Source organism: Anoplophora glabripennis, unplaced genomic scaffold, assembly GCF_000390285.2.
Source record: "Anoplophora glabripennis isolate ALB-LARVAE unplaced genomic scaffold, Agla_2.0 scaffold595, whole genome shotgun sequence".
Lineage (NCBI taxonomy): Eukaryota > Metazoa > Arthropoda > Insecta > Coleoptera > Cerambycidae > Anoplophora > Anoplophora glabripennis.
The window spans coordinates 258,477-283,305 of NW_019416673.1; the positions used below are offsets into that span (position 1 = coordinate 258,477).

Consider the following 24,829-nt stretch of genomic DNA (forward strand, 5'->3'; position numbering starts at 1 on the left):
AAAATTGCGGTGTGGCAAAAAATGCATGATTTCTGTAAAAAACTGCAACTTTCCAATAAGATCGTTGGTTTTCAATGAAACATTTATATACTAAATTTTGGCAATGGCATGCTCCCATTGACAATACACTGTGTTTTTTTATATTTTTCTTACTTCAATTATGATATTTTTTAAGGCAAAACCGGATTACTCCTATGTTTATGGTGTGCTAGACAACGACTATGGGAACTCTCAAGCTCACAAGGAATCAAGAAATGGTGATGACGTCCGTGGTGAATACAAAGTCTTACAACCGGATGGAATGATTAGAGTAGTACGATACATAGCAGATCCAGTTGGAGGTTTTAAGGCGACTGTAGACTATATGCGGGCGTGAAAATTGTAGAGATGCAAAAACATTAAAATTAAGTTCGTTTTAGTAAAACAAATAAGATCTATGGCGTTGCAGTAATTAATTTACAAAAGTATTTGTATAAGTGATGGTTTGTAATCCAACCAAAGAAATAACCACAAAGCCACAATTTTTGGTGATATGTCTTGAATTGTCGAATTATTTGTAGGATAATATACGCATACATGATTTCAATTTTGAACAGTTTTTGAAAATTTATTGAAAAATAGTTAACTGCTATTTAATGGTATATGCTTTTAACGATTAACAGCAATATGTCTTACAACAAATTCAGACGTTGCAGATTGTATGGTTTTACCAACATTTGGAAGAAAAAATTAAAGTAGCAGCTATAGGTAGACTGATATCAAAATCACTTGAAAAAATACAGCATCCTGCTGAGTAAAATGTTCCAAAAGAAGAAAGTTAATCAATAAAAGCATGTTTATCAATCCTTTAATTTTATTGAGTGAAAAATTTCATTGTTCATTTTAAATTTTTTAATGTTAACTGTTCGGTGAGAATTTTTTTCTCAAAAATATTTTTTAAATATATTGTATTTACTACGTAATAGGCTGAGTTAAAAATATATTTACCAATAAATATATTTAGAGACGTAATACGTGAATATAAAATTCGAAATATTAATTTATATTTTCTAAAAAAAATTTGATGACTTTAAAAACACAGAAGAAAAAATTAGGTACATGTTCTGTTTGTCTTTAAGTATTTTTCTGTGATCATGTTTGTAGTTTATAGTTAATTATAATAATATCTTATAAATTATTTTTTGTTACATATTTGTTGATGTTAATAAAAGTTTAATTTTGTTTTACTTTTTGTTTATTTGCTATAGTGATAATATGTAAATTGGTTTACATTTTCCAATCTGTTACTATTACTCAATAATATATAATATTATTGAGTATAATAAATTACTGTTACTCAATAAATTGATTAAATTGTTGGTATATACAAAACTATGATAAATTGGCCAACATATTAAAGACAATAGATTCAGATTTACTAATGGTTTTAGGGATTATTATTAATTCAGTAGTACCAATTTCAGTTGCATCCAAGAATTCTTGAAGTTGTATTAGTGTGGTATAATTTATAAGTTTCTCCATAGAAGGTTCCTATTATCGTCTTTGATTTTTGTTTGAAAAATTGATATCCTTAAGTTTAACCAATAAGTTAGCATTTTTATCGAAAAAAAGCAAAATCAAATTGTCGCAATTTCTTAAAGAAAGAATCTCTTGAAGAATCTAAAGATCTCAAAAATTGTTAAAACCCGTTTAAGATAATATATCAGACTGAAATACATTCGGGGTAATGTTCTGTAAATTTGTTCCCCTTGCCATGCTAGATTCATGACGTTAAGCACTTCCTAGTTAATAATAGTGCAATGCACTCTTCCTCTTCGCAATAAATGGCTTAATTATGCAGTACTATAAGTGAGAAATCGATTTGAATTCTGTGCCAGCACTCAAACTTACCATGGATAATAGAATTGTGCCGTATTATTATATTAATATAATTCACTGTCAAGTCCATTTCAATGTAAATTACATTACTTGCAACTTGATCTAATCTCATAATAGTTAACAGAACTGGTTCTAATTTGTCATGGCATTTGATTCGGTTTGATGTTTATTAGAAGCAAGAAACAAGAAAAAGCATTAACGTGAAATTGAATAATAATTTTTAATAATTTTTATTAGATAATTTTTAATAGATAAGATTTAAAAAAATAGTGAAGTATTTTTTATGCATCAGTTTTCGTTTGAATATTTAACTAGGTACAATAGAAAACGTATTAAATTATAGTAGGAAAAATATTTATACGCTATACATATAGACCGACACAAAAGAGATTGTGTTTCTGGCTCATGTAGATCGTTTCCCTTACTGTGTCCACTGCGTATTTGTGGCGGAACTATCTCAGACGCAAACTTATTTGTGTGGGTCTATAGATAAATATCACTACATATATAGGTAATGGAGTTTAGCAAATATGTATTATAATAGAGTTAGGATTTTAAGGTTAGTTTTTCCTATTTTCGACGATATGTTGGCGTATGTCACTTTTCGATTTGTTTTTTATTTTGGAGTAGAACCATGACAAGGTTATTGCTGAAACTTTAGGTAACTTATGGATTTTATTTCGTAGAATCCGGTGAAGCATTTAATTGTTTAATACTCTAATCATTTTGGACTTAAGGTTCAAGGTTATATTTTTTTAATGTTGCATGGAAACCCTAGTTTTGTTTTCCAAAAATATATATATTTGACACACTCGTTTCAAAAACAAAGCAGAGGTTTTTGCTTTTCAAGACAAGTACAACAAACTACATATTTGTTAGAGATCCCAGATTTTTTTTGACTGGGCTATGCCATTAAAAAAATGGAACGCTGACCTGTAAGTCGAAAATCGTTAGATTAGTTAAAAAAATAACTATACCACTGGGTTTTACGCAAAAATCTGCAGGATGTGTTAAGATTTTACAAAAAAAAATCCATTTGTAGTGGTGATAAACAGGTAAACGTTACATCTGAAAGTATCAAAAAACTACATTTAATTGCTTATTATTTATTGTAGGTATATTTTATGTAGTAAAATGCTAGAAGCAGTTTTACTTGGATTAGGCTCTAATTTTCTCCTTTTTATAAAATATATAAATATTAATTATAAAATGAAATACACTAGGTTAAGCAGTTAGATAAACAGTAAACTAACCGCCCGGGTAGCTCAGTCGGTAGAGCATTGGACTTTTAATCCAAGGGTCCAGGGTTCAAGTCCCTGCTCGGGCGAACTTTTTTTTTTGTAACCGAATTTATATTAGTGTTTACTTTTACTTTGCGTTTGCAGAAAATTAATAAATTTAAAAATATTTTATTGGATCTTACAAAATTATATTATATGTATTATATACAGAGTGTCCCAGAATAACGTGTACAAGGGACGGTCACAGATTCGTGGGCTCAAAATAGGCAGATCTAGGCTAATTCACCTATATCCGAAATCGCTTAGTATGGTCGCTAGATGGCCGCAAAGTTGGTGAAAATTTATTGAATTTTGTAAATAACTCGTGTACCTATTAATCAATTTTGATTATTCTTGGGATGTGGACTTTTGCTTTCAATCTACACATTTTGGTGTTACACAGATTGTTTTTTAAAACCTACAACTCCTACAAAATTGGTGTATGGTGATAATATCCGTTCATAGCTTTTTCATCTTTCGGGCAATAATGTCAACTATTTTTTATCTGATAAGTGATGCCATTTGGAAGTGTTTGCGCCTCTTGTAGAATTTTGATTAAATGAGCGGTTTGGCTACAAAAAAATATTTATTTCTAATAATAACAGAGGTACAACCAAAAAAAACTATTAGTAGTACCCTTGAGTATACTTAGCTTTATACCATTAGTATAGTAGGTACTTTTGATTTTACAAGGAACGTCAGGACCCAGAGGGCATTGCGATCGACGTCCTCACATCTAACAAGCTATGCATTTATCATTACATTTTTTGACATAATCTATTTTGTATTACCCTATTATTATAATTTAAGTAACAATTTGCCACTTTCTTAGATCCCACCACATTGTCCACGACTGACTTCCCCTGAAACTATGGGTAACTTCAACAATTAGATGGGTTCTCTTGTCCTAAATGGTAGTACTAGCAGAAATCATTTAGAAAAGAATTATCCAGTTCTATCAAGTGTATCTTTTTTACCTAAAACTGACGCCCAGATGTAGTCAACCGAATCGGAACGTTTCGTAGACAATAAATACAGGGGGCGCTCCCCTTTAACCGAACTTGATTTATGACAAAAATTATGATTCTTTACGTTTAAAAATGTTTCTCTATTAAATTTTGTAACAATAAGTTGAGAAGTGTTTAAGTTTTTACAAAAAAACTATAACACCAAATTAATAAGATTTTGGCCCATTATTATAAAAAACTTAGCCTGTCTATAGAAAACTGTGAAATACATATCGTGGAACATAGCTACTACAACAAAACTGTCAAGCGTCGATTAAGTATTGTATAATTATTACAATATGTATCTTAAAGCAATTAGAATTTGTCTAATGCGTTTTTTAACTCAAAAAGGAACACTTAAGATAAAATACCTTAAGTAGGTGTATACTTTCCTTCAAGTTATCGATATGTACATACGTATAAGGTTTTCCGTTATAAAATGATAATATAAACACTTGTATCAATGTCACGTACGGATAGGATTTTTTTAGTAATTTGTACTTTTCTATATTATGCTTTAAACTCAAGAAAATATTTGTTATATAAATCCACAGACCTATAGGCCACATCCTAAGAGGATATACCAAACTTACATAAATCTAATGAAATAACTTTCTCGTCTCTCAACGATACTGTGGATCTACGCTTCACAAACAAGGAAATCACATGCATGTAAGTGATCCAGTTAAATTTTTTATACGTTTCGTGTATAAATGGTTCTTGGTCTAAATTCACTTTCGCTTTCATCTCTTATATAGAAGCCCTAGATGTTACGCCATCACTTTTTATCATTCGAATGCCATAATGTAGCGAATTGGTATTATTTAAGAGTATGTTACTATTTAGGTAATACAATTTAATTATACACAACGGTTTGAAACACTTAAAAATTGATTTTAAATCCAAATTAGTGGTACTTTGTCTCGTTGCGTCAATCTACATTTGTCGGTTTCGTTCCAATATCTGAAGCAAACATCAAATGGACACATTTTTATTGATGTAACAGTTATCCTAATCATAGTAATAGTGTTATTTACTACTCATTTTGAGGAAAATGGTCTTAATGGTTATTGACAAACAGCCAGTTGAATGCATAACACTTTTTATTTTGTTAATTTTGATATAAACAAACACACAAAGTGGGTTATAATGCAAGCTATTTTATTTCGTATGTCTACTTTTTTACAACAGATTTCATTCTTCTCCAAAACCTACAAAATCTACAGTCTACCTAATGGATTTAAATTCGGTGGCATAGCGGATCTATTGGTATTGTCATCTGGTGACTTTAATTAGTGGAAATTAATTCCATTTGCTGGAAGATCAGCCTGAAATATGTTTATATGTGTTATAATATGAATTGCTCAATCATTATTAGCCATTCTCCTTTATCAATTAACGTAAAAGAAGAACATAAATCTTCTCAATCACTAAAAAATAAACTAGTTATTCGTATTAATAACACATGCTGTTAGTGTTCATCAAAATAAATTAACTATGAATTTACGTTACACGGCTATCTTTTGTTGTTGCTTTATAAACAACGCTTTGAAGCTAATCAGTTCACATTCAGGTGAACTTCTATATTCAAATTTCTTAAAATTTGAAAGCTAACTTATATTTTCCTACTGAATAAACAAATATTTTCCTATTTAAGTAGTGATGAAGAAGGTTACAAATCTATTTCTGAATGTGGATATCATACACTATTAGTTATTGAATTTATAGAACGTGTTCTCTTTTGATCCTAAATCTATCTATGAAGTGTACAATTGATACATTTTTGAGCTCCCTATTTAGCTGTTTTTTCATTTCAACATTATTTTACTAACAATTCGTTTATCATCCATTTTGTGTTAAGTTCGTCATTATTGCAAAGAAACTACCATGTATGTACTTATGTATGTATGTCGGAGGTTGGTGGAATTGTTTTTCCAGCGCAGCACTTAGGCCTTATTAGGCCCCTTGTACACCCTCCTTCATTACTCGAGTACTTTTCTTCAAACCATCCTATTTACTACACGGATGGCTTGGTGGCAAAGTCTCGTACAGTTTATGTATGATAGCATGGTCTTGAGTTACAGAGATTTTCTTTGCTCTGTTCTCATTACCATTCATCGGGGACCACACGCATTCGGAAAATATTGCGCGACCCAGGTCTCTGGTAGGCTGCCACAGCCACGTCCCCGAGCCTGCCTTAGGTCACCAATCCAAATCCCAGCCTGCGTCCGTGATGCTTACCTCGGCAGATCGAAATCCACCGGCCAAGACACCCGGCTAGGCGGTCCAAGAAACTACCATATTATAGTAATACATTTTTCTCACAACAGACGTAGGTAATTTAGTTTTTGAAGTAACCCCTTTAGGTCTATGAGGGGGCAGTTGTTATTTTTTATGAAAGGCAAGTTATTACACTAACAACTTGCTCCGTATACTGCCTGTTTTAAAACTGCAATAGTATAGGTATAATAACCACATTACTATAAACTTTGAGGAATGACTCCCTTCATCAAAACAAAGAGTGTTGCGATCTATATGAAAGATTAGTGTTTTTAATTAATTACTCAAGGACCGTTAAAAATAGAGATTTCAAAATTAGTGCAGTGCAGTTTGCTGATTGAGGTTACCTCACGCAAAATTTTGACAAAGACTAACCAGTGGAGTAGAAAATTAGGAAACGAGGAGATTCGACTGTCAAAAAAAGTAATTTGACATCATAGATTAGGATATCACACATCCGATCAAAACCTTTGTACCCCATTAAGTTTTTTTTAGTGATTTAGCAAAAAACAAAGCGCGGGCCACTTATTATAAACAAGATGTACCTCTGGAATTAACTGATTTCGAAAAGTCAGAGTATTTATGCCTTGTAAATTTAACTTCATTCGTGAAATCTAAAAATTAACAATGGATTCAGTGTAGTTACGAATATTTTGTAAGATGGAGTCGTGTTGGTTGCGTAAGGATGACTAGTACTATTTATCCATTGATTCTCTGATAGTTTGCTCCCTTGTAACATTCTCAATTTCTAACTACAAACCTTCTAAAAAACTGTTTTTGGTAAAATAAAAATTTATTCAGTATTATTAATTAACCATTTCCAACTATCATGAACACAGTTTAATTCCACAGGTACACAAAATACCTGGTGGTTTGTTTTGATCAGACTCTGTTATTATTATGTTTTTGAACCCGCTGAATACGGTTATTTTGTCGCCAGCACCAACCATTTTCGAGAAAATGCCCTCAAAATCTCAAAAAGTGAGACATTGTGGGATAATCTGGTTCGTATTTCATAACCCCACCTCCACATTTTCAGACCCTATGAACGGAATCTTAAGTTAGTTATCAATTCTGTCTTCAAAAGATCTATGTAATGGGTTTATTTTTCCCTTTCGTCTTTAACCTTACATTTTCTTTTCAGGTCCCACTTGTTCTGATACCTTTTCCCGTTTTCATGAATGATGAAATCCATCATCTTACTTTTAGTCTATAGTTACCAAGTTGCCGAGAACGTAATTCACGTGAGAGTACAAAAAGTGCAGTTTCGGGTTCATTAAGTTTAGTAAGTTCATTATCTTCATTGTCATCATTAAGTTCAGTAAGTTCTCTGAAACTCTCCACCATTTCCGAAATTAAAGTTTCATAATTGTGACTTTTGTGAACAAATTGAGGAAGCAGCTATGGGTTGACTCTTGTTGCCAGCTTTGACAAATATTGAAGCCATTGAAGAAAGCCCTGAAGTGCGCAACTCTCAAGCCAAAGTGTTAGCACACGTTGCCGATATATCCATTATCTGTCCCTTTAGATATAACAATATGTACAAGGACTCCTGAACATCAACGAAATACATCCGGATATCAGCTTCACCGCGAAGATCTCTCTTCATTCAAGCTCAAATCGATAAATTAGTACATCGGAAAACGTGGAAGAGGCACCACAGCACTTGCTCTTAGAGGAAATGGATATATGAACAGGAATCATGAATCAGCCAGCACAAGGATGTCTGAGGTAAGAAAAGTGAACCAACTGGCAACAACCTATCTGCCCTATATACAAGGATATACTGACAAGTTAGGCATGCTCTTAAAGAGACATTTCCAAGGAATCGAGGAATACCAACAAGACGATTTGCAAGTACTATCTACTCCGATCTCCATGTATACATGAAGACAGCAAGCAAAGAGCACAACTGGCACTTGAAGACGACTAACAGAAAAATAAATAGCTGCGGAGCACAGGGCAGATACCTGATAAACCTAACTAATACCAGAATTCTAGAGAGAGAGGGGGGGGGGAGAAAGAGAAAGAAATGACTTTAACTCTACGGGGAGACAATAGAAATCTAGACGAATCGAGATAATTTCAATTGGAACGAAGTACTAGAGAACCATATAGAAAGAACTATTTGAAAACTACTCCTCAAAAATCAGGGATCGGAACAGATCACACAGAATCTCGAGTTGCAGATTTTCTTCTAAAGAAGTGACCAATATATTTTTCAAAATGTCAAGAAGTTAAAACTACTACGTAGTAACCAGCTGGGAAATTGCTCACCCATTAACAAGTGGCACACAAGCCTGCTTAAGTAGTAGATTGTTTACTTCTAATGATGTAGTGATGTTCTCCTCCATTGAGTGATTTGGGGTACATTGGATATAGTTACCCAACCATTACCAAACATTATTTTTTCCTTTATAAAATGAAATCCGTCGTTGACATAAAATTTAATTCATCTATTATTTTAATTTAGCTTATACAGATTATAGAAATTATTGCGTATATCTGTATCATTACTGGCATGTCAAAACGATACACAAATAATATTTATTAAAAGAAGGTAGCAATTTTTTTTACTGTGCTTTTAACGCACATTCAATAATTTTATTCCAACATAAATATGTAACCAATTATATAAAATTACCTTACTTAATTTTAATTTAAATTTTTGGTCATTATCTTAAGCCTTAACTGGATGTAGTTCCACGGAGTAAAAGCTGAAAGACCAATTAGCTGGGTTTAAATTTGTTCACCAGGGAGTGATTCTCTCCGTTAATTTTTCCGTTTCCTGCATAGCGACGGACAAATTATACTAATTTTACTACATTTTAAAACGTTATACGAACTCCGCTCGGCACGGCAAGGGTTTTCCTCTTTTTAGTTTTGATTGATTTATGGCTCCAATTATGTTTTGATTAAACTTTAAATGAAAAATATCAGCTACCTTTTCCGCTAGGAACTGGTTTTATTATTTACCAGTTTTAAAATGGAAAGAAATTGTTAGAAAACAATAATTAATCATATTATTATTGAAGGTTTAAATCAAATTGCTTCAAGTATACAGCGTGTTCATGAAAGGTGAGGCAACCTCTTCTAGTAGTAATTAATACTTGAAAACAATAACTGGTTGTTTATACAGCAAAAAAAAAACATTTTAAATGACTTTTGAGATTATGTATTTATTTTGTTACATAGAAAACCAATTATTGTTATTTTCGGGTAGATATTCACTATATTGACATAAAGCTTTTTATTTTTTTGAGTTATTTTGCCAGAAGGATCAGTCAGAGGTTGCTTTTTAACAAACTACTGGGTGTCAAAATTTAAAAATAAAATATGTTTTTTCCAAAAATTTAGATTTCCACTTGAGAAAATTAAATGTTTGGACACTAACTATTTACAACTGCATACACATTCCTAGGTATTATTATGTTGAACATGAATTACAGGACCGGACTTACTTGCAAGCCCTTGGATTTAATCAAAGAAAAAATTGATTCTCCGTTAAGATTTCTAATTTATAATTACATGGGTTAAATTCTAGCTCCTCAATTTTGATAAAAAATTGACTCTTTCTATTTTTTCGTTTTCCCTCCTGTTTTCGTTAATATAAACAGTTATTTGTTTATCTAGAATCAATTATTATGAATCGTTAAGGTACTTACAATAAACATTAATATAACATTTTATAGGAAATGTTGAGTGTCCCAAAATTTTAATTTCCGAGCACATTTAAATTAGAAATCTCAACGGAGACCCAATTTTTTCTTTGATTAAATCCAAGGACTTGCAAGTCCGGTCATGTAATTCACGTTCAACATAATAATACCTAGGAATTCAGTTGTATATAGTTAGTTGTCCAAATTTCATTTAATTCCCTCAAGTGGAAATCTAGATTTTTGGAAAAAACATATTTTATTTTAAAAATTTGACACGCTGTAGCCAAAGAACAAAGCGCAAATCGGAGCCATGTTGATATGAAAAAATAATCTTGCCTTTAGTTCAGGAATCTGCCCCGAACGTTGGCTCATGTTTTCTGCAACACCCTGTATAACAACAGTAACAAAATAAAACATTGCATACCTAATCAATTAGACAAAACAGTAAATAAAGATAAAACAAATATGATTTAATTTGCAAACGTAATTTTTTTAATTATGGCCATATTATAATTAAAAATATCAAACTGATTTTGAAACAAATTATATTTTTCACACATTTGAAAGTGAGGATAGTATTTTTGAATATTAATTCGTGACACAGGCAGATAAAACAATGAAGAAAAAGTAGATGATAGTCTAGGTTTAAGAAAATTTTACAATGAAAGTAAAGAAGGGCAGTTAATTGCGTTATGTAATAACATATAAAAATATTAATTGTGCAATCTACGTTCCTCTAAACTGCGAAATCAAAATCTGTTTAAAAGTTCACACTAAGGGATACCAATTGTGGATAATTGCCATCCTCTCTAAAAAAAAGCTACACTTTAAGAAAGTCTCTGAACTCTTTCAATATTAGTTATGTAAATATTATAGTAGGGTGACCACACCCCAATGGATGCAGGAGTACTGTAATTTAGACCTAACAAAAGCTGAATATAGTAATTTAAAAGTAGAGGAATCATTAAAATCCTTAGAGCAGCGTCGTACAAAAACAAACATTTTAAAACTTTTATTTGTAATTATATTAATATGGTACGAAAACGACAGTTTACGGATGGTATATGGCCTGGTACAAATAGTACATATTATCAATAGAGTAATCAAATACAACCTGTTGCTGTTTGAGACAGGTCATGACATAACACTAAGTGTAAGTTATTAACATTGTACCATAAAACAATTTTATTTAAAGCGCATTGTAAAATTTAAACAGTCATTTCCGCTACTTATATTAGTATAGACCTTCATGTTATCAGCATATAATAAACAATTAACATCAGTTCTAACCGCAATATCATTAATGAAGATGTTAAAGAAAAGAGGCCCAAGAATTGATCCTTGCGGTACATCAGAAGTAGCTACAAATTCCTTTGACAGCGACCATTGATATTCAACAAATGCAGACCGATTTAATAAATAAGATAAAAAGAATTGTAGTAAGTCTTTTGAGAATCCAGAGCTATTTAATTTAGTCAATAAAACACCATGGCCAAGCCGATCAGAAGCCTTTGTGAATTCGGTAAATTACATGTACTTTTTTATAAACAGGAATTACTTTAGTATTTTTTAATACAATATTATAAATATTAGATCTAATTGACAAATTAAACAAGATGGTAAGAGGTATAGCTAAATTACACACAGACACAATCATTACCTAACTACAAATGCAGGGATCTGGGCCTATAGTATTTCTAAGTTTGATTTATCTAAGGCTGAAATCACCTCTGCTTCTGTGAACTGTTTCCGTTAACCAGTCAACAGAAACAAAACTGGATTTAATAAAAGTGTTACTAAAGTATTGACCAAACATCTCTACCAGTTCTCCTGTACCTTCATAAGAATTATCTTGGTAATACATGGTACTTGGCAAGCTGTGATTATCCTTTTTCATGTTAATAAACTGCCAGAATTTATTGGGATTGATTTTAATATTGATCTCAATATTATGACAATATCTTTGATATTCACTTTTAATTTCATTATTTATATATATTTTCAATGTATCCTGTTAACTTTTTTAAAAATTTTCTCTTCATTTTCAAAACTATTTTTCGACCTAAATCTCAAAGACGATCGAAGCTACAAAGCAAATTTGAATGAAGTTTATTCCAAAAAACTTTTTAAATTCACAGACGTATGGTTGCAGGATTTTTTTTTGTTAATTTTTGATATTGCACCGTACACATACGTCTATCGATAATCACAATATTAAGTTAGGTATATAACAAATTGCAAGAAACCACTGCATGTGCCTTTTGTATTTGAAAAATAATATTTTTTTAAAACCCTACAGCTTTGTTTTGTTGATTTGTGAATTTGCCTTTAAGTTTGACCAACAACTTAGTTATACTTTTTATTTCAGGTTACAGTTTATAAGATTTGACACGAAATAAAAAATATTCTTTCTATTTTCATTATCTCATTTTTATTTGTTCACAGTAATGGTCAACTAATTGAAATTATATGAGAATTATTTGAAACTTTGTAACCTCATACAATTTTTCCAGAAGTCGAGATTTCCGATTTGCTATTAATGCCTTGCTTGTTGCACCCCTTCTTTTTGAATTATCTACTTAAACGCAAATCTGTACTTACATGTTTTTTTGTTATCTAAAAAATAATTATGTCAGTTTAAGTAGTCGGAGGAATACTTTTGTACGTATTCCTAACTAGCTTTCATCATTCTATTGTTCTCGTGTTAATTTTCTGAATGGCACTACCTATATGCAGGTTGTGGTAAAAGTAGATTTTCGTACAAGATAAAATCCAGCACTTGACTGTTGATGATTGTTATGGTGATTTACGAAGGCACACAAACAGAAATTTGCATTGCAGTGCAACAGAAGATAAGATATTTAAATAACCTGTTATATGAACCTGATAGAAAGTTGTTTTTAGTACAACGAAATAAATGGAAATAAAGTATGATCAGGCACGTCAGTTCAACATTTTTGTTACAGTTTTCACATGAGTGTTTACATATCTGGAACTCTACCCAGATATGATACTTTCTCTGTATTTTCTCCCTAAATTAAATAATTTATAATGTATGATATGGGAACAATTTTTGCCATGTTTCTTACTCTTCAAAATTATTTTATTAAAAGGAAAAAGGATTGTTATCACACTAGAAAAGAATTTTTTCCCTATCTTTATTTTTTAAGTCTTTATAGTCTATATTTTACTTAAATAAATTGTAATAGATCTTATATATATATTTTAAATTAATACCGAGAAAGATAATTTTCATGTTTAGCAAAAATTACAGATGAATAGTAGATCAAAAGTTGGTGTCGTATACTGGGAAATAAATTGCTACTACCCATATTCTAGGTGGTCTCTATAGGTAGAAATTAAAGTAATTGACTGCTTTATTTAGGATACCATTTGCATAATTTCTGGTTTTAGTTTTTATGCGAATGAAAAGTAGAGCTATTTGACACTTCATTATCTAATTAAAACTTGCTATTTAAAGTAGAGGAATTATTGGTGAGTTTGATGGAGTTAGTTATATAATTCGGTTTTCCTGTAAAAGTAAGGATTTTATTGACTGCATTTGATTACAACATTTTTTTAAATTATTTTAGTAAATAGGTAATCGAAATTTGAATTTCAATAAGCATGTAGCTATTTAGGAATATCATAATTTCTTAAATGGTATTTTTATATAAACATATTTCATTTTTGTGCACTAAGGACCTTCAAATGAGATAATAAAAAAATATAATAACAATAATAAAAGGGTACAACTTTAATGTGGCATAAAAGTGAACTTAATATTAATAGAACGACATTTAAAATTTATGGGAACAATAATTATAGGAAATGAAATAATAAAAGCAGCAACAAATGTATAATATTTTAATTCCAACTACACTGATATATTAATTGTAAGACTAACAAATGACAAGGTGAACGACATTAAAAATTAATACATTTGTTAATTCATAAAAAATTAAGTTGATGTGGATAATACATCAGTTATTGATTATTCATATAGATTTTATCTAACAATTAATAAGTTGTTTAGAATCACTCAAATAGGTTTATATTTAAAATTTTACTTAATAAATAAAGTGTAAAATNTATCATTAATGAACATATTAAAGAAAAGAGGACCAAGAACCGATCCTTGGGGAACACCAGAAGTAGCTACAAATTCTTTCGACAGCCGACCATGATATTCAACAAATGCATGCCGATTTAATAAATAAGATAAAAAGAAGTGTAGTAAGTCCTTTGAGAAACCGAAACTATTTAATTTAGTCAATAAAACACCATGATCAAGCCGATCAAAAGCCTTTGTGAAATCGGTGTATATTACATCTACTTGCGAATTCGAATCAAAAACACCCGATATATATTGAGTTATACACAGAAGGTTGGAGGTGGTGGATCTGCCCTTAAAGAAACCATGTTGATATTCATTTATTCGATTCTTTGCAAATGAAAAAATAAAATCGTAAAGAAGAAACTCATAAGCTTTAGAAAAATTATTAATAATTGTTATAGGTCTATAATTTTCAACTTTATTTCTTTCACCTTGTTTATAAACAGGAATTACTTTAGAGTTTTTTAATACACTAGGATAAGTATTACATCTAATAGACAAATTAAACAAGATGGTAAGAGGTATAGCTAAATTACACACAGACACAATCATTACCTAACTACAAATGCAGGGATCTGGGCCTATAGTATTTCTAAGTTTGATTTATCTAAGGCTGAAATCACCTCTGCTTCTGTGAACTGTTTCCGTTAACCAGTCAACAGAAACAAAACTGGATTTAATAAAAGTGTTACTAAAGTATTGACCAAACATCTCTACCAGTTCTCCTGTACCTTCATAAGAATTATCTTGGTAATACATGGTACTTGGCAAGCTGTGATTATCCTTTTTCATGTTAATAAACTGCCAGAATTTATTGGGATTGATTTTAATATTGATCTCAATATTATGACAATATCTTTGATATTCACTTTTAATTTCATTATTTATATATATTTTCAATGTATCCTGTTAACTTTTTTAAAAATTTTCTCTTCATTTTCAAAACTATTTTTCGACCTAAATCTCAAAGACGATCGAAGCTACAAAGCAAATTTGAATGAAGTTTATTCCAAAAAACTTTTTAAATTCACAGACGTATGGTTGCAGGATTTTTTTTTGTTAATTTTTGATATTGCACCGTACACATACGTCTATCGATAATCACAATATTAAGTTAGGTATATAACAAATTGCAAGAAACCACTGCATGTGCCTTTTGTATTTGAAAAATAATATTTTTTTAAAACCCTACAGCTTTGTTTTGTTGATTTGTGAATTTGCCTTTAAGTTTGACCAACAACTTAGTTATACTTTTTATTTCAGGTTACAGTTTATAAGATTTGACACGAAATAAAAAATATTCTTTCTATTTTCATTATCTCATTTTTATTTGTTCACAGTAATGGTCAACTAATTGAAATTATATGAGAATTATTTGAAACTTTGTAACCTCATACAATTTTTCCAGAAGTCGAGATTTCCGATTTGCTATTAATGCCTTGCTTGTTGCACCCCTTCTTTTTGAATTATCTACTTAAACGCAAATCTGTACTTACATGTTTTTTTGTTATCTAAAAAATAATTATGTCAGTTTAAGTAGTCGGAGGAATACTTTTGTACGTATTCCTAACTAGCTTTCATCATTCTATTGTTCTCGTGTTAATTTTCTGAATGGCACTACCTATATGCAGGTTGTGGTAAAAGTAGATTTTCGTACAAGATAAAATCCAGCACTTGACTGTTGATGATTGTTATGGTGATTTACGAAGGCACACAAACAGAAATTTGCATTGCAGTGCAACAGAAGATAAGATATTTAAATAACCTGTTATATGAACCTGATAGAAAGTTGTTTTTAGTACAACGAAATAAATGGAAATAAAGTATGATCAGGCACGTCAGTTCAACATTTTTGTTACAGTTTTCACATGAGTGTTTACATATCTGGAACTCTACCCAGATATGATACTTTCTCTGTATTTTCTCCCTAAATTAAATAATTTATAATGTATGATATGGGAACAATTTTTGCCATGTTTCTTACTCTTCAAAATTATTTTATTAAAAGGAAAAAGGATTGTTATCACACTAGAAAAGAATTTTTTCCCTATCTTTATTTTTTAAGTCTTTATAGTCTATATTTTACTTAAATAAATTGTAATAGATCTTATATATAGGTGAGGCAACCTCTTCTAGTAGTAATTAATACTTGAAAACAATAACTGGTTGTTTATACAGCAAAAAAAATAATTTTAAATGACTTTTGAGATTATGTATTTATTTTGTTACATAGAAAACCAATTATTGTTATTTTCGGGTAGATATTCACTATATTGACAGAAAGCTTTTAATTTTTTTGAGATATTTTGCCAGAAGGATCAGTCAGAGGTTGCTTTTTAACAAACTACTGGGTGTCAAAATTTAAAAATAAAATATGTTTTTTCCAAAAATTTAGATTTCCACTTGAGAAAATTAAATGTTTGGACACTAACTATTTACAACTGCATACACATTCCTAGGTATTATTATGTTGAACATGAATTACAGGACCGGACTTACTTGCAAGCCCTTGGATTTAATCAAAGAAAAAATTGATTCTCCGTTAAGATTTCTAATTTATAATTACATGGGTTAAATTCTAGCTCCTCAATTTTGATAAAAAATTGACTCTTTCTATTTTTTCGTTTTCCCTCCTGTTTTCGTTAATATAAACAGTTATTTGTTTATCTAGAATCAATTATTATGAATCGTTAAGGTACTTACAATAAACATTAATATAACATTTTATAGGAAATGTTGAGTGTCCCAAAATTTTAATTTCCGAGCACATTTAAATTAGAAATCTCAACGGAGACCCAATTTTTTCTTTGATTAAATCCAAGGACTTGCAAGTCCGGTCATGTAATTCACGTTCAACATAATAATACCTAGGAATTCAGTTGTATATAGTTAGTTGTCCAAATTTCATTTAATTCCCTCAAGTGGAAATCTAGATTTTTGGAAAAAACATATTTTATTTTAAAAATTTGACACGCTGTAGCCAAAGAACAAAGCGCAAATCGGAGCCATGTTGATATGAAAAAATAATCTTGCCTTTAGTTCAGGAATCTGCCCCGAACGTTGGCTCATGTTTTCTGCAACACCCTGTATAACAACAGTAACAAAATAAAACATTGCATACCTAATCAATTAGACAAAACAGTAAATAAAGATAAAACAAATATGATTTAATTTGCAAACGTAATTTTTTTAATTATGGCCATATTATAATTAAAAATATCAAACTGATTTTGAAACAAATTATATTTTTCACACATTTGAAAGTGAGGATAGTATTTTTGAATATTAATTCGTGACACAGGCAGATAAAACAATGAAGAAAAAGTAGATGATAGTCTAGGTTTAAGAAAATTTTACAATGAAAGTAAAGAAGGGCAGTTAATTGCGTTATGTAATAACATATAAAAATATTAATTGTGCAATCTACGTTCCTCTAAACTGCGAAATCAAAATCTGTTTAAAAGTTCACACTAAGGGATACCAATTGTGGATAATTGCCATCCTCTCTAAAAAAAAGCTACACTTTAAGAAAGTCTCTGAACTCTTTCAATATTAGTTATGTAAATATTATAGTAGGGTGACCACACCCCAATGGATGCAGGAGTACTGTAATTTAGACCTAACAAAAGCTGAATATAGTAATTTAAAAGTAGAGGAATCATTAAAATCCTTAGAGCAGCGTCGTACAAAAACAAACATTTTAAAACTTTTATTTGTAATTATATTAATATGGTACGAAAACGACAGTTTACGGATGGTATATGGCCTGGTACAAATAGTACATATTATCAATAGAGTAATCAAATACAACCTGTTGCTGTTTGAGACAGGTCATGACATAACACTAAGTGTAAGTTATTAACATTGTACCATAAAACAATTTTATTTAAAGCGCATTGTAAAATTTAAACAGTCATTTCCGCTACTTATATTAGTATAGACCTTCATGTTATCAGCATATAATAAACAATTAACATCAGTTCTAACCGCAATATCATTAATGAAGATGTTAAAGAAAAGAGGCCCAAGAATTGATCCTTGCGGTACATCAGAAGTAGCTACAAATTCCTTTGACAGCGACCATTGATATTCAACAAATGCAGACCGATTTAATAAATAAGATAAAAAGAATTGTAGTAAGTCTTTTGAGAATCCAGAGCTATTTAATTTAGTCAATAAAACACCATGGCCAAGCCGATCAGAAGCCTTTGTGAATTCGGTAAATTACATGTACTTTTTTATAAACAGGAATTACTTTAGTATTTTTTAATACAATATTATAAATATTAGATCTAATTGACAAATTAAACAAGATGGTAAGAGGTATAGCTAAATTACACACAGACACAATCATTACCTAACTACAAATGCAGGGATCTGGGCCTATAGTATTTCTAAGTTTGATTTATCTAAGGCTGAAATCACCTCTGCTTCTGTGAACTGTTTCCGTTAACCAGTCAACAGAAACAAAACTGGATTTAATAAAAGTGTTACTAAAGTATTGACCAAACATCTCTACCAGTTCTCCTGTACCTTCATAAGAATTATCTTGGTAATACATGGTACTTGGCAAGCTGTGATTATCCTTTTTCATGTTAATAAACTGCCAGAATTTATTGGGATTGATTTTAATATTGATCTCAATATTATGACAATATCTTTGATATTCACTTTTAATTTCATTATTTATATATATTTTCAATGTATCCTGTTAACTTTTTTAAAAATTTTCTCTTCATTTNCCAATTATTGTTATTTTCGGGTAGATATTCACTATATTGACAGAAAGCTTTTAATTTTTTTGAGATATTTTGCCAGAAGGATCAGTCAGAGGTTGTTTTTTAACAAACTACAAGGTGTCAAAGTTTAAAAATAAAATATGTTTTTTCCAAAAATTTAGATTTCCACTTGAGAGAATTAAATGTTTGGACACTAACTATTTACACTGCATACACATTCCTAGGTATTATTATGTTGTCCAAATTTCATTTAATTCCCTTAAGTGGAAATCTAGATTTTTGGAAAAAAACATATTTTATTTTAAAAGTTTGACATACTGTAGCAAGGAACAAAGCGAAATCGGATCCATGTTGATATGAAAAAATAATCTTGCTTTTAGGTTAGGAATCTGCCCCGATCGTTGGCTCATGTTTTCTGCAACACCCTGTATAACAACAGTAACAAAATAAAACATTGCATACCTAATCAATTAGACAAAACCGTAAATAAATCTAGAACAAATATGATTTAATTTGCAAACGTAATTTTTTTAATTATGGATATATTATAATTAAAAATATCAAACTGATTTTGAAACAAATTATATTTATCACACATTTTAATGAGAGCACAGCATTTTTGAATATTAATTCATGACACAGGTAGATAAAACAATGAAGAAAAAGTAGATGATAATCTAGGTATAAGAAAATTTAACAATGAAAGTAAAGAAGGGGAATGAACTGCGTTATGTAATAACATATAAAAATATTAATTGTGCAATCGTTCTACGTTCCTCTAAACTGTGAAATCAAAATCTATTTAAAAGATCACATTAAGGGATACCAATTGGTGGATAATTGCCATCCTCTCTAAAAGCTGCAGACTTTAAGAAAGTCTCTGAACTACGAGTATTTCAATATTAGTTATGTAAATATTATAGTAGGGCGACCACACAATGCAGGAGTACTCTAATTTGGACCTAACAAAAGCTGAATATAGTAATTTTAAAGTAGAGGAATCATTAAAACCCTTGGAGCAGCGTTGTACAAAACCAAACATTTTAAAGCTTTTATTCGTAATTATATTAATATGGTACAAAAAAGACAGTTTCCTATGAAATATTACACCTAAATCACGGATGCTATGTGGCCTGGTAAGAATAGAACATATTATCAATAGAGTAATCAAATACAACCGGTTGCTGTTTGAGACAGGTCATGACATAACACTTTTTAATACTAAGCTGTAAGTTATTAACATTGTACCATAAAATAATTTTATTTAAAGCACATTGTAAATTTGAACAGTCATTTCCGCTACTTATACTAGTATATACCTTCATGTTATCAGCATATAATAATCAGTTCCAACCGCAATATCATTAATGAAGATATTAAAGAAAAGAGGCCCAAGAATTGATGCTTGCAGTACATCAGAAGTAGCTACAAATTCATTCGACAGCGACCATTGATATTCAACAAAAGCAGACCGATTTAATAAATAAGATAAAGAGAAGTGTACCTAGTAAGTCTTTTGAGAATCCAAAGCCGATCAGAAGCATTTGTGAATTTGGTGTAAATTACACTACTTGGCGAATTTGAATCGAAAACAGTCGAAATATGTATATTGAGTTATACACAGGTTGGAGGTGGTGGATTTGCTCTTAAAAAAAACATGTTGATTTTCACTTATTTCGATTCTTTACAAATGATAAAATAATATATTCATATAGAAGAAACTCATAAGCATTAGATAAATTATTGACAATTGTTATAGGTCTATAATTTTCAACTTTATTTCTTACATCTTTTTTATAAACAGAAATTACTTTAGTTTCTTTTAATACAATATTATAAATATTAGATCTCATTGACAAATTAAACAATATAGTAAGAGAGTATTATAGCTAAAATACAGACACAATCATTAACTAAAAATGCAGGAATTTTATCTGGGCAAATAGTATATCTGGGTTTGATTTATTTAAGGCTGAAATTACCTCTGCTTCTGTGAACTGATTCAGTGCCTGTATCCGTTAACGAGTCAACAGAAACAAAACTGGATTTAATAAAAGTGCTACTAAAGTACTGAGCAAACATCTCTACCAGTTCTCCAGTACCTCCATAAGAATTATCTTGATAATACATGGTACTTGCAAACTGTTATTATCCTTTTTCATATTAATAAACTTCCGAAATTTATTGGGATTGATTTTAATATTGTTCTCAATATTATGACAATATCTTTGATATTCACTTTTTTAATTTCATTTTATATATATATTTCAATATGTCCTGTTAACTTTTTTAAAAATTTTCTCTTCATTTTCAAAACTATACATTTTTCGACATAAATCTCAAAGGCGATCGAAGCTACAAAGCAAATATGAATGAAGCAGTTTGAGTTAGTTTCAAAAATTTTTTTTAAATTTTAACATCCAAAACAGAGGATTCTCAGACGTATGGCTGCAGGAATTTTTTTTTGTCAATTTTTGATATTGTAACTTCTCAAAACTTGCACCGTACACATACGTCTATCGATACACAGCCACACAGAAAAAAAAAGTTGGGTATACTTTTTATGCGACATATATTTTTCGTAGTAANTTCTTTACAAATGATAAAATAATATATTCATATAGAAGAAACTCATAAGCATTAGATAAATTATTGACAATTGTTATAGGTCTATAATTTTCAACTTTATTTCTTACATCTTTTTTATAAACAGAAATTACTTTAGTTTCTTTTAATACAATATTATAAATATTAGATCTCATTGACAAATTAAACAATATAGTAAGAGAGTATTATAGCTAAAATACAGACACAATCATTAACTAAAAATGCAGGAATTTTATCTGGGCAAATAGTATATCTGGGTTTGATTTATTTAAGGCTGAAATTACCTCTGCTTCTGTGAACTGATTCAGTGCCTGTATCCGTTAACGAGTCAACAGAAACAAAACTGGATTTAATAAAAGTGCTACTAAAGTACTGAGCAAACATCTCTACCAGTTCTCCAGTACCTCCATAAGAATTATCTTGATAATACATGGTACTTGCAAACTGTTATTATCCTTTTTCATATTAATAAACTTCCGAAATTTATTGGGATTGATTTTAATATTGTTCTCAATATTATGACAATATCTTTGATATTCACTTTTTTAATTTCATTTTATATATATATTTCAATATGTCCTGTTAACTTTTTTAAAAATTTTCTCTTCATTTTCAAAACTATACATTTTTCGACATAAATCTCAAAGGCGATCGAAGCTACAAAGCAAATATGAATGAAGCAGTTTGAGTTAGTTTCAAAAATTTTTTTTAAATTTTAACATCCAAAACAGAGGATTCTCAGACGTATGGCTGCAGGAATTTTTTTTTGTCAATTTTTGATATTGTAACTTCTCAAAACTTGCACCGTACACATACGTCTATCGATAATCACAATATTAAGTTAGGTATATAACAAATTGCAAGAAACCAGTGCATGTGCCTTTTGTATTTGAAAATTAATAATTTTTTTAAACCCTAGCTTTGTTTTGTTGATTTGTGAATTTGCCTTTAAAGTTTGACCAACAACTTAGTTATACTTTTTATTTCAGGTTACAGTTTATAAGATTTTACACGAAATAAAAAATTCTTTCTATATTCATTATCTCATTTTTATTAACAGTAATGGTCAAATAATTGAAATTATATGAGAATTATTTGAAACTTCGTATCCTCATACAATTTTTCCAAAACCCGAGATTTTCGATTTGCTATTAATGTCTTGCCTGTTGTACCCCTTCTTTTTGAATTATCTACTTAGACGCAAATCTGTACTTACATGTTTTTTTTGTTACCTAAAAAATAATTTTGTCAGTTTAAGTAGTCGGAGGAAAATTTTTGTACGTATTCCTAACAAGCTTTCATCATTCTATTGTTCTCGTGTTAATTTTCTGAATGGCACTACTTGTATGCAGGTTGTGGTAAAAGTAGATTTTCGTACAAGATAAAATCCAGCACTTGATTGTTGATGATTGTTATGGTGATTTACGAAGGCACACAAACAGAAATTTGCATTGCAGTGCAACAGAAGATAAGATATTTAAATAACCTGTTATATGAACCTGCTAGAAAGTTGTTTTTAGTACAACGAAATAAATGGAAATAAAGTATGATCAGGCACGTCAGTTCAACATTTTTGTTACAGTTTTCACATGAGTGTTTACATATCTGGAACTCTACCCAGATATGATACTTTCTCTGTCTTTTCTCCCTAAATTAAATAATAATTTATAATGTATGACATAGGAACAATTTTTGCCCAGTTTCTTACTCTTCAGAATGATTTTATTAAAAGGAAATAGCATTGTTATCACACTAGGAAAGTATTTTTTCCCTACCTTTATTTTTGAAGTCTTTATTGTCTATATTTTACGTAAATAAATTGGTACAGATCATATATTTAAAAAAAAATTAATAATGGGAAAGATAATTTTCATCTTTAGCAAAAAATTAACAGATGAACAGTAGGTCAAAAGTTGGTGTCAACCGGGAAATAAATTGCTACTACCCATATTCTAGGTGGTCTCTATAGGCTAGAAATTAAAGTAATTAACTGCTTTATTTAAGATACCATTTGCATAATTTCTGGTTTTAGTTTTTATGCGAATGAAAAGTAGAGCTATTTGACACTTCATTATCTAATTAAAACTTGCTATTTAAAGTAGAGGAATTATTGGTGAGTTTGATGGAGTTAGTTATATAATTCGGTTTTCCTGTAAAAGTAAGGATTTTATTGACTGCATTTGATTACAACATTTTTTTAAATTATTTTAGTAAATAGGTAATCGAAATTTGAATTTCAATAAGCATGTAGCTATTTAGGAATATCATAATTTCTTAAATGGTATTTTTATATAAACATATTTCATTTTTGTGCACTAAGGACCTTCAAATGAGATAATAAAAAAATATAATAACAATAATAAAAGGGTACAACTTTAATGTGGCATAAAAGTGAACTTAATATTAATAGAACGACATTTAAAATTTATGGGAACAATAATTATAGGAAATGAAATAATAAAAGCAGCAACAAATGTATAATATTTTAATTCCAACTACACTGGTACCTATATTAAGACTAACAAGTGACAAGGTGAACGAGATTAAAAATTAATACATTTGTTAATTCATAAAAAATGAAACTGATGTGGATAATAATACATCAGTTATTCATACAGATTTTATTTTAATAAGTTGTTTAGAATCAATCAAAAGATTTGTATTTAAAATTTTATTAATAAATAAAGTGTAAAATAAACAAAAGTGATTTCCTTTCTAAATCAAATATTAGTTTTAATGAAGATTTAATTTTTCCATGTTGATAAAAACTGCACCAGTTTCGAAATTTAAAAACGTATCTCGATATCTTTGCATTTAAGGAGTTGAGTGTATGACTTCTGATAAAAAAGAATCTATTTAAGCTCAATCTTTAACATTGGACAAAATAAAAAGCTCATAAAAAGATTACAATATCTCGGCAACCAACAGTCGCACGGAGACCTTTCATAAATCAAATTGAAGTTGAATAAATAAGTTAACTGATTTCTCTATTGATTCAGTTGAAAAAAGTTCCACGGACAATACTAAAAAAAAAAATTGGAATTTTGCTAAATGCTATTTTGTTTATCTCGATACGACCATTTTTCCCTGAGATACAGCCTTTCTAAAATCTTGCCTCTAAATTTTTCCAGTAGTGTATGATAAATACATATGTATATAAGCTTTCTCGTTAAAGGCAAATTCAAGCTGCATAAATGACCTCTATTGAGTTTGGAAAAACTTAGAGTCCATAAACAGTTCTAAGAAAAAACTTTTGAAAAAT

At 29.8% G+C, this 24,829-nt stretch overlaps 1 protein-coding gene and 1 non-coding gene across 2 annotated transcripts in view; both read left to right on the forward strand.

Moving 5' to 3' along the window:
* The first annotated feature begins 3,132 nt into the window (after positions 1–3,132).
* On the forward strand, positions 3,133–3,205 carry Trnak-uuu. Its single transcript has one exon. It is a non-coding gene; the product is annotated as a tRNA-Lys (tRNA).
* Positions 3,206–4,732: 1,527 nt separating this feature from the next.
* LOC108912137 (cuticle protein 19-like) overlaps positions 4,733–24,829 on the forward strand; it is a 29,912-nt gene continuing 9,815 nt past the window's right edge. Inside the window, exon 1 of the mRNA XM_018717306.1 lies at positions 4,733–4,837. Coding sequence (XP_018572822.1) covers positions 4,832–4,837 — 6 coding nt within the window. The 5' untranslated portion in view covers positions 4,733–4,831. The remainder of the gene's footprint in view (positions 4,838–24,829) is intronic.